This window comes from Hyaena hyaena, unplaced genomic scaffold (genome assembly GCF_003009895.1).
Source record: "Hyaena hyaena isolate Hyena2069 unplaced genomic scaffold, ASM300989v1 scaffold_856, whole genome shotgun sequence".
NCBI lineage: Eukaryota > Metazoa > Chordata > Mammalia > Carnivora > Hyaenidae > Hyaena > Hyaena hyaena.
The window spans coordinates 511727-526886 of NW_024081491.1; the positions used below are offsets into that span (position 1 = coordinate 511727).

A 15160-nucleotide genomic window follows, 5' to 3' on the forward strand; every position below is an offset into this window, starting at 1 on the left:
CTCCCTTGCGGTCCAAGGGGGCCGGGAGCCGGGCTGTCAATCTGCCGGTCTGTCAATTTTAGGGAGTCTGGCATTTGGGAAAGTGGTAGGCAGCTGTCAAACTGCCCACCCCAAACTGCTCTTGAGTCAGAAGGAAAAGGAAGCTGAACTTCAGTTAATGCCCAGAACGGGCAGAGGATGCGGGAGGCAGAGCGGCCGCATGGGGTCTTGGCACCAAGGAAAAGCCCCGGCCGGGCGGCCCTCGACCTGCTCACGGATACCCCTCTCCTGCCCTCCTGTCTGCAAAGCTCAGGCCCTGGAAACACGACAGGGCAACGCAACCTGGACTCGCTTCCTGCCGCAGAAAAGTGAGCAGATGCTGCTACAGAGGGAGCCGTGGGGAAGCGTTTAGGAGGGAGGGACTGCAATTAGATGAGGAAAGCTACCACACTGACCTTTCCGCGTTCTTGACTCTGCTGGACACGTTTCCTAAATGGAAAGGGAAAATAGGTTAAGAATGCGCGGGAGCTAGAGGGTCGAGGTAGCGGGCCTGGTGAGCCGAGTCGCTGTGAGTCTGCCCCACTTTGCTTCCTGCTACGGGCTGGGCCCTGAGCGGGATACACTGGACATGATGGCTCCTTCTGCCTCCCCAGGGACGTGAGGAGCGGTGAGCACGGTGTGTGAATCTCAATGGTGGCTGACTGTGTGGAGGAAACAGGACACCGTGAAGGGCAAGAGGCGCAGAAGCCCCAGCCCCGGGCGCAGACTGGAGCTGTGTCGCCCAGGGGGTGATGAGCACCCACCTACCTGGTCGACGTGGCACAAATGCAAAGAAAGTAGGTGACAGACCTGATGCAGAGCAGGTGCTCAGTAAATAGCAGCTTGCATTTTCTAGGCACTGCTGGCATTCCAGAGCAGCTTACAGGACAAGTGTAAAGAGAATGGCTCTTGCCTTCCTGTGCCCGGTCTTGTGTGTTGGGATTCCCTTGGTCAAGACCAACATCTAGTGCAAGGTCAAACTAATATTACAAACTAAATGGGAAAGAAATCAGGTAGAATTGGGGTGGGCAGGACAGATCCAGTGGGTCCATGACTGTCTGTGCCTCTGGGCCCAGGGAGGTTCTGGATTCTCCTCTAGGCCGTACCTCCAGGGCAAACACAACCCAAAGCAGCTTCCCTATTTCTTCAAGTATCAGGAGACTGCACCCAGAACTCATTCTGGAAGATCCCTTAGTATCTACAAAATAGATTATTAAGTGAACAAAGCCAAGTAAAAATAATGTGCATTTGCATAAAAGGGGGGGGAAGCTTTTAACATATCTGTTTGTCTATGCACGGATCCTGGAAGGAAACCTGAAAAACTATTCGCACTGTTTATCTCGGGGAGGGAGCTTGGTGGCTGGGGAAGAGAAATCGCAGGGGAGAGAGACTTTCATTGCATAACTTTTTGAACTGTGAACAATGAAAATCTATTTTTTTTAAATGTTTTATTTATTTCTGAGACAGAGACAGCGTGAGCAGGGGAGGGTCAGAGAGAGAGGGAGATACAGAATCTGAAACAGGCTCCAGGCTCTGGGCTGTCAGCACAGAGCCCAACGCAGGGCTCGAACCCACAAACCGTGAGATCATGACCTGAGCCGAAGTCAGAAGCTCACCTGACTGAGCCACCCAGGTGCCCCAATGAAAATCTATTTAACATCAGGGGCAAAACCCTAGAGGGTGTGGAGTGGTGGGGGCTTAGAGGGAGGCAGATGTGGTACAGACGCGGTCTGTCCCCACACCTGGTCCTACTCCTGGGTGCCAGGCCCTGGGTGGACCTGTAAGGCTTAATCCTTCCTCAGATTTAGGCTGGGTGAAGACACCGTGACTTTAAAAATCAGCCTGGGTTCTCTTGGTGTGTGGTACACACAGTTCCAACTCCAGCAAAGGAAGGAAAAGCCAAGTAAGAATTTGGAAGGTGACAGCTATTTCAAACCACGACATCCCCTGCCCCCACCCATGCAATCTGCAGGCTCATCCCTGGCCAAGAGCTGTCCCCGGAACAGCAGCCTGGCCAGCAGGCCATGAGCATTCATGTTTTATCTAGGCCAGGACTACCCACAGGCAGTCCCTGGCCCAGGCCACGGTGAATGCCTCCGTGTACCACAGGAGATCTGTAGGGAACACAGGGAAGAGAGGACAGGGCGATGAGAGGCTATGGACACCAGGGGGGTGCTGAGGGGCTGCGCTTCTTGTACGCGATCCAGGATGGCCAAGAATGCATGGCTTGCATGGGGCATGGGCTCACCGAAGGTATCACGGACTTCCTGTTTACAAACCATCCATTTCCCTTCCGTTCAGCATGATGACCTACCTCTGGCTTCTTCTTTGGCCCCTGTTTCTTCACACGCAAGGCATCAAGAGAGAGCTGTTGTACGTGCATCATCATTTCTGTGGAGGCAATAGCGGGCTGTGGCCAAAGGCTCCCACTCCTCATCTCCTCAGCATGGCCCCTTCCTGGGGCCAGGAGGCTCCACTTTTCACAGGCCTGGCCCACTGGATCACACCAGCCTTGCCTGCCACCTTCTGGCTATGTGTCACCTCTGCACTTGATAATAAAACAAAGGGCTGGGTCCTCTAACCTGGGAAAAATACCTAAGCCGACTTCACCCTATTTTGTAGCACTGAATACAACTCTTGAACAAGAGGTGCCTTACGGCCCCTGTGAGCTTTAATGTACCACCAAAGGGCTGCTTCCATTGGGGGGAGACCAGCTGTAAGAGTTACTCAGGTGCAGCCGAAGATGGAAGGTGCTTCCCTAACGCACAGGAAGGCAGTACTTTAGGTCCCGTCAGAAATGGCTGATTCTCCAGTGACAATGGAGCCCCCCACATCCCAGACCAGGACCTTCCCAAGCAGTTTTCTATTGCCTGGCAGATCTCGGGCTGGATCGGGAGGAGGCCCCTACAACGGATCAGAGAAGACCCTAGACTCAAAGTGGAGCTGGGTGTGAGAGTCAGTCACTGTCAGCCGATTCGATAGCTATTGTTTTATTTTATTTTTTTAAGTGTATTTATTTTGGGGCGTCTGGGTGGCTCAGTTGGTTAAGCATCTTACTCGTTTTCAGCTCAGGTCATGATCTCATGGTTCATGGGTCTGAGCTCTGCATTGGGCTCTGTGCTGACAGCATGGAGCCTGCTTGGGATTCTTTCTCTCCCCCAAACTCTCCCTGCCCCTCCCCCACTCATGCTATCTCAAAATAAAAACTTAAAAAATAAAAAACAAAGTTTATGTATTTTGAGAGAGCTAGAACACACAAGTGTGCACGCCAACAAGCATGAGCAGGGGAGGGGCAGAGAGAGAGAGGATTCCAAGCTGGCTCCATGCTGTCCGTGAAGAGCCTAAGGCAGTGCTCGATCTCAGGAACCATGATATCATGACCTGAGAGGAGATGCTTAACCAACTAGGCCACCCAAGGCAGGACAGTTAGTCTAATGTAAATTTATTGCAACCTGCAAATAGGTGGCTACAGTGAGGAAAAAGTACATAAAAGAACATGAAAAAAAATTTTAAGATTTTAGTTTTATTTAAAAAAAAAATTTTTTTTTTAATGTTTTATTTATTTCTGGGAGAGAGAGAGAGAGACAGCGTGAGCAGGGGAGGGTCAGAGACAGAGGGAGTCACAGATTCTGAAACAGGTGCCCCTTAAGATTTTAGTTTTAAGGGGCGCCTGGGTGGCTCAGCCAGTTAAGTGTCTGACTTTGGCTCAGGTCATGATCTCACAGTTCGTGGGTTCGAGCCCCATATCAGGCTCTGTGCTGACAGCTAGCTCAGAGCCTGGAGCCTGTTTCAGATTCTGTATCTCCCTCTCTCTCTCTGACCCTCCCCTGTTCATGCTGTCTCTCTCTCCTTCAGAAATAAATAAAACATATAGAAAAATTAAAAAAAAAAAAAAAGGTTTTAGTTTTAAATAAAAATATAGTATTTTTAATAGAAATCTTGTATAAAAATAATTTTTAAAAATTAGAGGTTATGGGGCGCCTAGGTGGCTCAGTCGGTTGGGCAGCCAACTTCAGCTCAGGTCACGATCTCACGGTTCGTGGGTTCGAGCCCCGCATCGGGCTCTGTGCTGACAGCTAGCTCAGAGCCTGGAGCCTGTTTCAGACTCTGTGTCTCCCTCTCTCTCTGACCCTCCCTTGCTCATGCTGTCTCTCTCTCTCTCAGAAATAAATAAAACATAAAAAAAAATTTTTTTTTTTAAATTAGAGATTACACCAAATGTGAGGCTTGAACTCAAAACCCCAAGATCAAGAGTTGCATGTTCTAACCACCAGGCCAGTGAGGCTCCCCGAAAGAACACGAAATGGAGTCAGGTCAAACTAGGTTGGAATGTGGGCCACACTCCTTACTTCTGATGAGACTGGATCATCTACCTAATATCTAAGGCTCCATGACCTCATCTGTGCAATGGGCAAATGACTGCAGTGGGGACTGACCTGAGCTAATGCCTAGCACAGAGAACCAGCTGGTAAGTGGCTGTGGCCACCAGGAGGACTTCCTGTCTGCGCAACAGGGTCACCACACCAGCTTGAGGAGGGCTGTGGTGCGGCTCCACAAAGCGGCGCCATCCAGTGCCCACTCTGCCGGGGCTACTGCCGGTCTCCACACCCCCCACCTCCATGGGTCCACGCGGTGAGTGGGCACATCCGGCTTTCAGCTGGCTCATACTGGCTGACACCCCTGTAAAAGTGGATGTTCCCAGTCAAGTCACTGACGACACGCCTCTCCAGAAGCCCCGGGCAGAAACGGTACCGTCCACATGCAGGATCCTCACACCCCAGGAGCGGGCGCTGGTCAGGAGACTGCCGCTGCTCCCAGCACCTCCGCCGCCGCCGCTCCCCTGGAAAGACGAAGCCATCAGGAGGGAGCAAGGGACTCCCCGGGGCCTGAGCAGCTCGGGGGCACCCCGTGAAGAGAGGCAGTGGGAGAGTCTACCCCAGTCCCCCAGGGGGCCCTGGTCTCCACAAGGGCGGGCCACAGCGGGAGGGGGGGACTGTCCAGCCCCTGCTGATCAGGAAGTAGCACAGGCTTCTCAGAGAGCTGTCAGGAGGGCCTCCGTGAGGAAAGCGCTCACAATAAATACCGGCGACAGTCACTGTCACCAAGCAGGACACGGTGCTGGCCTCGGGCTGTTCCCGCCTTCCCCTGCCACAGCCCGCACACCCTTCCCAATGTCCCTTTACCCACTGTGCTCGTGAGATCCCCTGAGCTCCTCCTTCTGCCGCTTCGTTTTAATGGCTCTGCGTCCCACAGAAGGGAAAAACAGCTAAAAGGTGCGCAAAGTCTGGCTTATGTGCAGCGCGGCCCCCCTCCGAGGTGCTCGTGCTAGACTCTGGTGTCGGAAGGATTAGGGAGTCAAATCTGGGCTCCACCACCGCCTCCCTGGGCGACCCTGGACAAGTCGCTTCACTTCTCTGAGCTCTACCTCCTCATTTGTAAGAAGAAGAGGAGGGCGGAACACCTCACGGGTGTTGCGTCTCGTGTCAGTACTTCAGAAGACCCTCGTGAGAAAGGTTAAATCCTCCCCGGTGCCTCGCGGTGCACCTGCCGCGCCGGCCTCCGCTCACCTGATGGTTTCTGATGGCCTTCTGCAGTAGCTCCTTCCCTCTGCTCAAAGGCACCTGACAGGAAGAGAAGAGCAACGAGGCGCACTGTGCAGCCCGTCTGTGCACGGACAGCTGTTCTCACACAGGTGCCGCTGAGGTCGCGGCGGTCCTGGCTCTCGGAAAGCTGGGAGCAGTGACAGCTGAGAAGCAGCAGAGACGAGAGCCTGGAGAAAGCTTTGGAGGTAAAGGCAAAGCCACACACAATCCCAGGTCACCCGCAGGTAGCTGCAGCTTGGGCCCAGGTGGAGAAGGGCATTCTGAATCTACCCAAGGTCAAAGTGTCATCAATACTCTAAGACCTCTCTTTACGAGTCACCACACCCCCAGCAGATAGGCCGGGGCCAATTTCCACAGGCCCTCCCTGGTTTACAGAGGATCTCCCTACTGTTTTTGACCCTCTGACTCTTAAGTCCCATAAGAAGTATCACAGAAGGGACAGAATGGGGGTAACAAATTGTGGAGGCTTTTAGATCCAGAGCTATGATAAAATATTTTCAGTCTCTGAATTCAAATGAGAGATTAAATTAAACCAGATGAAACTAAAGCCATAGACTGCCCACAACGGCTCACCGAGGCCTACTTCCTGTGTTCGGAGAACACACCTTTTCTACACAACGAGGTTCTTACCGAGTCTGTGGGTTTCTGTGGAGGCCCGGGGTGGCTGCACTTTGGATGGGCTGTAGATCGTGTCTGCACCTTGACCTTGCTGGGGCTGGGGCAGCCTCTGTGGCCCGTCCCGCTGCTCTCTGCCTTCACTTCCCTGCGGCTGGACACGATGTAACTTACTTCTTTGCTCAGAAAACCCTCAATTACCTGAAACCAGATCACAGAGGTGGCTGAAAACCAAAAGGCAGAGGTAGAACCATCGATTTTGAGAGGCTGGGGAAGGAAATCTTGGCTGCCAGAAGTTTCAGAATCAATGTCCTTAAATAGACCAAATGCAGTTTTGTACCGAGCCCTCAAGAAGACATCACCCTGAAACATAATAGGGTTTATATATATAATACAGGTTTTGTCGCCAGCACTGCTGCTCCTGATCCAGTGGCAGAAGGCCACAGGCTCTGTGATTTGACCAGAGTGAGTCTGCACAGAGCAAGAGCACACTGAAGGGGCCCGACAGGATTAAAAGTACTTGGTTAAGCCACGGCCTTCCTGTGAAGATACTCGGGCACCCAGACACAGCACCTGTGATCTTGACCACACTACCAAAAATAGGAACGAAAATATGAAAGAAAGAATTTGGCTGTGACCGAGCTGCACAGGTATCATCTGCTCATCCTACCTGTGAGCTCCTCATTGGCACTGAGAGGGTCTGGCGCCTCTTTGTATCCCAGGGGCCCAACACGGTGCCTGAAGCATAAGGACACTTAGCTCGTATTTGTGGGGAGAAGAAAAGATGGAAATAAGCAGTGGTGAGGTGGCTAACGCTTAGTGATGCCCCCCTACCACCACCCCCAGGGAAAAACGGCTGTTGCGTAGCATGTGTGCCGATTTCTGGGGGGTAAGTAAATCAGCCACTATGGCTGATTTCAAGCTACTGACAAGATGTTACTGAACGTAGAGCTGGAAAGAGATGCTAACCACTGGCTCCATCTCCAGCACTCCCTAAAAGTCAGGAAGAATGATGGCCCTCTATCAAGGTGACTGGATGAGAAACTTGGCACTGAGCTTTTTAAAAAAAATTTTTTGACGTTTTATTTATTTCTGAGAGAGAGAGACAGCACGAGCAGGGAAAGGTCAAAGAGAAAGAGAGAGACACAGAATCTGAAGCAGGCTCCGGGCTCTGAGCTGTCAGCACAGAGCCCAACGCGGGGCTTGAACTCACAAACCTTGAGATCGTGATCTGTGCCAAAGTCAGATGTTCAACCTACTGAACCACCTGGGTGCCCCGAGAATAGTTTGGATTTGATTAGTTGTATGAATATTAACTCTACCTAGTTCTTTTTTAAATGGGGTTACTAGAAAAAAAAATTTAATTTTTTAATGTTTATTTATTTTTGAGAGAATGAGAGAGAGTGCAGCAAAGGGCCAGTGAGAGAGAGAGGGAGACACAGAATCCAAAGCAGGCTCCAAGCTCTGAGCTAGCTGTCAGCACAGAGCCTGACGCGGGGCTCGAACCCACGAACTGTGAGATCACGACCTGAGCCAAAGTCAGCAGCCCAATCAACTGAGCCACCCAGGCGCCCCAACTTGGCACTGAGCTTAAAACCAAACCAAACCAACAACTGTTAAGATTCCTCAAAAAGCTAAACATGGCCTACCAATGACATGGCAATTCTGCTTCTAGGAATGTCCCCCAAACAACCGGAAACAAGGACTTGAACAGATACTTGTACACCCTTGCTCACCGCAGTGCTATTTATAAATGCCAAAAAATGGAAAAACCCCAAGCGAACAACAGATGGATGGGTGAGCAAAATGTGATGTATAAAAACAACGAAGTATCGCTGAGCCCTGACATGAAGGGCGGACACACGCCACAACACGGATGAGCCTGGAAAAGATTCTGCCAAGTGAAAGAAGGCAGCCACAAAAGAACGCCTATCTGTGAGTCCACTGAAAGGAGGTGTCTAGAATAGCTGAATTCACAGAGACGGAAAGAAAGTGGATTAGACAGGGGATGCAGAAAAGGGAAGTGGAAAGGTCTTGCTTCCTGGTTACAGCGTGTCTGTGTGGGGTGATAAAAGTTGTGGAAAACAGTGGTTATGGCGGCCCAACTGTGTGAATGTAATTAGTGCTGATAACCGTACATTTACAGAGGATTAAAACAGCACGTTTCATGTTGTATACGTTTTATCACAACTAAGAAAAGAATCTTTATAGTTATGGCTTGAATGAGAGTAGCTACCTTCTGTACTACGGCAAAAACAAACGCTGGAGGAGGGTGGGCGTAGGGCAAAGACTGTCCTATATAAATGCGGCCAATGGTCTGAGGGCCGCATGGCCGCCCCACCCCAGTGTGCCTGCTCCCCTGCAACGTGACTGCGGTGCCTCCTATCAAGAGGCACAGCCCCCTCTTCCATCGCCTTGAATCCCTTTGAAGAATTCAACGCAGTGAAACATGGTCCAGGGCCTACGTCTCGATAGGTCTTGAAGCTTCCCCCTTCACCTTCCTGGAGAGCTGCCGTGAAACCGCCGTGTCTACGGGTTGGTCTAGCTTCCTGTACACGCCTGTACTTCCTGTACGATGTTATACGTACACACAACACATGTAAGGAGCCTCTCAAACGACGCCTGAGAAGCCATACAGAGGCAGCGAGCACCACTCCCAGATGTGTAAGTGAGGTCACTTGGTCCCTCCAGCCAAGCTGACCCTCCACCCAAACGGAGCTGCAGGAGTAAGCCCTGAAGAAACAGGCAGAGAAAGCACTCAGCCGACCCACAGAGTAGTAAGAAATAACTTGCTTTAAGCCCCAGTTCTGGGGTGGTTTTTGTTTTTTGTTTTTTTTACACAGCAAAGGCTAAACGATAGAAGAGACTAAAAGTTCCAAAGGTAATTTGGGGCCAGTTTGGGTGTATAATCATCATTTGGTACATTCCCCACTGCCGAGTTTCTATATTCCTGAGCTGCTATTCATTTGATAGCAAAGAGCCTCTGCATTCCAAGCTTATTCAAGTTGTTTCCCTAGTTGCCCGCCTTTTTGGAGCCAAGCACTATCACCCCATTTTCTCAACTTGAGAGTTCCCCATGTCGACCCCTTACTAAAAGTACCATGTGGTACACACATGCCTTAAAAATAGTTTAAAGGACTCAAATACAGCAAATGCTTCTTACCCAAAGTTTTTCACCAGTGTTATTTTATTCTTTTTTTATTTCTGAGAGAGAGAGAGAGACAGTGTGAACAGGGGAGAGTCAAAGTGAGAGGGAGATACAGAGTCCGAAACAGGCTCCAGACTCTGAGCTAGCTGTTAGCACAGAGCCTGACGCGGGGCTCGAACCCACAAACCGTGAGATCATGACCTGGGCCGAAGTCGGACGCTTAACCTACTGAGCCATCCAGGCGCCCCTCACCAGTGTTATTTAAAAGAGTTAGAATTTAAAAATAATCTCAATGTCCACAGAGTAACAATTAGGTAAATTAATAATCCACTCAAAGAAATACATTCGTATTACAAGCAACATATATGAGGGATAATAACGATAGCAGAGTGCTAATGCTTTAAGATTATGGGCAAAACATTGGTAATCAAAAATATATTCATGATCATGGCTACACAGAAAATAAACATTAAAAAAAAAAACAAAAACAGAACAAACACAAGAATAGAGAGACCAAAGTAGTGAAGTGGTTACCCATGTTGTGTGTATTGAGGAGAAATGGGGAGTGACCGACAGTGGGTATGGGTTTTCTTTTTGGGGTGATGAAAAGGTTCTAAAATTATGTGTTCATACAGCTTGCATATCTCTGTGATTACACCAAAAAACATTGAGTTGTGCACTTTAAATGGGTGAACTGTATGGTATATGGGATACATCTCAATAAAGTTGTGAAAAAAGGGGCACCTGGGTATAAGTATCCAGCTTTTAAAATTTTATTTTTTTTAATGTTTACTTATTTTTGAGAGAGAGAGTCAGAGCGTGAGCAGGGGAGGGGCAGAGAGAGAGGGAGACACAGAATCCGAAGCAGGCTCCAGGCTCTGAGCGGTCAGCACAGAGCTCAACATGGGGCTCGAACCCACAGCCGTGAGATCACAACCTGAGCTGAAGTCGGACAGATGCTCAACCGACTGAGCCACCCAGGTGCCCCATCAGCATCCAATTCTTAATTTCAGCTCAAGACAGGACCTCACAGTTCATGAGTTTGAGCCCTGCATTGGGCTCCGTGCTGACAGTGCAGGGTCTACTTGGTATTCCCCGTCTCCCTCTCTCTCTGCCCTTCCGCTGCTCGCTCTCTCTCATTCTCAAAATAAATAAATAGATATTAAAAAATAAAAATAAGAAAATAAAGCTGTGAAAAAAGAGTCCAAAACAAAGATATCAAATACCTAGAAGTCACAGATAGAATCCCTCTCCAGCTCCTGCCCTATAACCCACAAAACCACATGATATCACAAGTCTTAAGCAGGTTACATACCCCACCCAGCTGCTGGATGGCCCCCGTCAAAAACTGGAGACTCTTGCCGGCAGGCAGATCTAGATAAAAGGACTTTCCAGAGAAGGGCTGCCTCCCAGCATCTGCAGAGCTCTTCCGGCATTTTTCCAGACCACTGGAAGCTTCCAGTTGAGCCCCTAGGAAAGAACAAAGGGGAACAAAGTGAGAAGCATGGGCTGAGAGTCTCGCGAGCTGAACAATGCCCAATGACAGCGCCTGGGGGCGCCCTGGCCAGGCCCTGGGCACATAAGATGAACCTGGAACTAGCATTCCTACCTTCCTGAAGCTCAGATGTGAAGAGCTCAGAACCTGGTACATGCATGGCAGGAATGTAAAATAGTGCAGCCACTTGAGAAAATAGTTCAGCAGTTTCTCAAAATGCTAATCATAAACACATGACCCTGTAATTCCACTCCTAGGCATAAACCCGGGAGAAAGAAACTGTATGTCCAGATAAAAACACGTACGAGAATGTTCATAGCAGCACTGTTCATTCAGCCAACAGGAAAGAATTCAAATGTAAATAAAATGATAAGCAAAATGTGGCATATCCATTCAATGGAATATTATTGGGAAATTAAAAAAAAAACTAAACAAGCCACCAACACCTGCTACAAGCAGGAATCTCAAACACATGCTAAAGCAGAACAGCCAGATACAAAGACCAAATACATGATTGTATTTATATGAAATGTTCAGAAAAGGAAAAGATAGAGAGAAACTGGATTAGTGGTTGCCAAAGGCAGGGTGGGAATAAGAAGGGATTGAAAATGGGCGTGAGGTTCTTTATAGGGTGACAAAAATATTCTAAAATTAGACTATTGTATTAGTTGCACAGCTCTGTAAATTAAAGGTCACTGAAAGCATACAACAAACGAACTTTATAGTGTGTAAATTATACCTCATTAAAGCTAGGAAAAAAAACCCAAAAATCCAAACCCTTCAGTGAATATAATCTTGAGATTTGTGCATTTCTTTGTATATAAAAAAGAAACACCTATAAATAAATATGGAATTCTGATCAATGAAACACATGCTGTACTATTTAGAGAGAAAGATACTGTCTGCAAATTACTTGAAATGTATCAAAAATACACTGAATAGAAATCCACTATGATAGGGGTGTCTGGGTGGCTCAGTCTGGTGAGTGTTGGACATCAGCTCAGGTCATAATCTCATGATCTCGAGACCCACATCAGGCTTGATGCTGTCAGCCCAGAGCCTGCTTTGGATCATCTGTTCCCCTCTCTCTGCCCCACCCTGCTTGTGTTCTCTCTCTCTCTCAAAAAAAAAAAAAAAAAAAAAAAAAAAAATTTAAGAAAATCCATCATGATAAAATAAGTATATTAAAATGCCAATGATAAAATCTAAATGGTGTGTATATGCACGCTCAGTGTAAAAATCTTTAAGTTTTGTTACAGGGTTGAAAACTTTCATAATCAAATGTTAACACTTGAAGAGATTAGGGGGTGTCTGGGTGACTCAGTTGGTTAAGTGTCTGACTCTTGATTTTGGCTCAGGTCACAATCTCACCATTTCATGAGTTCGAGCCTTGCGTCGGGCTCTGTGCTGATGGTGTAGAGCTTGCTGGAAGTTCTCTCTCTGCCCTTTCCTCACTCACACTGTCTCTGTCTCTCTAGCAAAATAAAATAAAACTTAAAAAAAAAAAAAAAGCTTGAGGAGATAAAAAGGATTCAAGAGAATGGGACAAACACTGAAGCAAAGAACTTCTAATGTACAGATAACAAGAGTCCCTGAAGACAAAAACCAAAAATCCCCAGAATACTAAAATTATAGTTCCCAGAAATTAAAAAAAATATATTTCAAACTAACAAACTCAAAGAGTTTATCACATACTTGAAAAAATGGACCCAGAACAGCAAACACCATGATACAGTTAATAAACTGCTGGATTTTACATCCAGCTCATGATCTCTGCTCAGGTCATGATCTCACAGTTTGTGAGTTGGAGCCCCGTGTTGGGCTCTGCGCTGATGTTGCAAAGCCTACTTGGGATTCTCTCTCTCTCCCTTTCTATCAAAATATATAAATAAACTTTGGGGCGCTGGGTGGCTTAGTCGGTTAAGCGTCCGACTTTCGCTTAGGTCATGATCTTGCAGTTCGTGGGTTCGAGCTCCGCGTTGGGCTCTGTGCTGACTGCCAGCTCAGAGCCTGGAGCCTGTTTCAGAGTCTGTGACTCCCTCTCTCTCTGACCCTCCCCTGCTCACGCTGTCTCTCTCTCTCTCCTAGAAATAAAAAAAACAATAAAAAAAAATATATATATAAATAAACTTTAAAAAAAATGGGTCATTGACTTGGCCATTTAGAAAATAAAAAATAGGGCGCCCGGGTGGCTCAGTCGGTTGGGCGTCCGACTTTCGCTCGGGTCATGATCTCACGGTTTATGGGTTTGAGCCCCGCGTCGGGCTCTGTGCTGACTGCCAGCTCAGAGCCTGGAGCCTGTTTCAGAGTCTGTGACTCCCTCTCTCTCTGACCCTCCCCTGCTCACGCTCCCTCTCTCTCCTAGAAATAAATAAAACAAAAAAAAAAAAAGAAAATAAAAAATAAATGCAGGGTTTGGATCAGATATTTTTATAAATCTTCTAAAACTCTTTGATTCCATAAATTCCTGCATCACTTCTAGCTACTGCCCAGACTCCCATCTGCACCTTTGTAGTATGTTTCTTCTTCTGAGTTCCACATTACGTATTATCTCTCCTCTTAGTATATCCAGCTTCATATTTCTGTTTACTCCTTCAGGGTGGACCCGACTCCCCACCGGACTGGGAGCTATGCAGAGATGAGATCTGACTCACATATCAGTCTAAGGTCAGAGTCTGCTCTCCCATCCTCAGTTGGCACCTGACCTTCAGGCACTTACCTTCTGGTCCCCTAAACTGCCTTCTTCCTGAAAGTCCTAGTGCAGACAGAAAACACTAGAAAGTCAGCCTGACATTTCATAGAAAAGACCTTGTTGTGAGTCCCCTGCTCTGCTTCTTACTTGCTGTGTAACTCGAGGCAAGTCACAATCTCACTCAGTGTCTCTGAATCTCTATTTCTTCACTTCTGAAATAGTGATATTAGTACCCACCCATCCCCCCCGGACCCCCGGACGGTCCATACGCAGTAAATCCAGTATTGTAAATTGTGTCCACATAATGGTATTGGAGGGATATTGAAATACTTAACAGGCACTGTTATAATATGGATGAATTATATAGAATATGAATTATATCTCAATAAAAAACTATTCTTAAACAACTTTTAGGGGTGCCTGGGTGTCTCAGTCAGTTAAGCATCCCACTTCAGCTCTGGTCATGATTTCATGGTCTGTAGGTTCGAGCACTGTGTCAGGCTCTGTGCTGACAGCTCAGAGCCCAGAGCCTGCTTAAGATTCTATGTCTCCCTCTCTCTCTCTCCCTCTCACTCTTGATCTCTCAAAAATAAATAAGTGTTGGGGTGCCTGGGTGGCTCAGTCAGTTGAGCATCCAACTTTGGCTCAGGTCATGATCTCCCGGTTTGTGGGTTTGAGCCCCACATCGGGCTCTGTGCTGACAGCTAGCATGGAGCGTAGAGCCTATTTCAGATTCTGTGTCTCCTTCTCTCTCTGACCCTCCCCTGCTCATGCTGCCTCTTTCTCTCTCTCTCAGAAATAAATAAAACATTAAAAAAAAGTTTAAATAAATAAATGTTTAAAAACAAGAAAAACAAATTTTAAATTCGATATTTGTGAGGAACCTGGGTGGCTTAGTTGGTCAAGTGTCCAACTTCAGCTGAGGTCATGATCTCACGGCTTGGAAGTTTGAGCCCTGAGTCGGGCTCTCAGTTGTCACTGCAGAGCCCACTTTAGATCCCCTGCCTCCCCTCCCTCCAAGCTTGCACTCTCTCTCTCTCAAAAATAAACATTTAAACAAGAATAGGGGGCACCTGGGTGGCTCAGTGTGTTAGGCGTCAGACTTTGGCTCAGGTCGTGATGTCACGGTTCATGGGTTCAAGCCCCCATGTCAGGCTCTGTGCTGACAGTGAGGAGCCTGAAACCTGCTTTGGATTCTGTCTTTCTCTCTCTGCCCTTTCCCAGCTCATGCTATGTCTTGCTCTCTCTCAAAAATAAACATTAAAAAAACAAAAAGCCTTCCAGAGCAATTTATTGCATTCAGTTGGTCATGTACAGTGTAAATATAACGCTGCATTTCACAGATCATCTTGACTGCTTTGCCTTGATGTCTCTTTTTCTCTGAAGTTAATGTTAAATTTCTATTGTTAATTCATCAGTTCATGGTTTTTTGGTGAAAGAATCAGAAAGGTTTTTATTTATTCAACTTTTGTGTTGTAATCTGTTGATCAGTATTTGTTATTAAGCATTTCTGTGATACGCAATTTTAATTCTTTTTTTTTTTTAATTTTTTTTTTTAACATTTATTTATTATTGAGAAACAGAGAGAC

General features: G+C 47.5%; 1 protein-coding gene across 3 annotated transcripts in view; it reads right to left on the reverse strand.

Moving 5' to 3' along the window:
* DBF4B (DBF4 zinc finger B) overlaps positions 1 to 15160 on the reverse strand; it is a 41830-nt gene that overhangs the window by 8980 nt on the left and 17690 nt on the right. For all 3 annotated transcript variants that reach the window (XM_039220025.1, XM_039220027.1, XM_039220026.1), the window contains 6 exons: positions 10700 to 10854; positions 6252 to 6437; positions 5586 to 5639; positions 4771 to 4858; positions 2333 to 2409; positions 435 to 468 (listed from right to left, as the gene is read on the reverse strand). In XM_039220025.1, coding sequence (XP_039075956.1) covers positions 435 to 468; positions 2333 to 2409; positions 4771 to 4858; positions 5586 to 5639; positions 6252 to 6437; positions 10700 to 10854 — 594 coding nt within the window. The remainder of the gene's footprint in view (positions 1 to 434; positions 469 to 2332; positions 2410 to 4770; positions 4859 to 5585; positions 5640 to 6251; positions 6438 to 10699; positions 10855 to 15160) is intronic.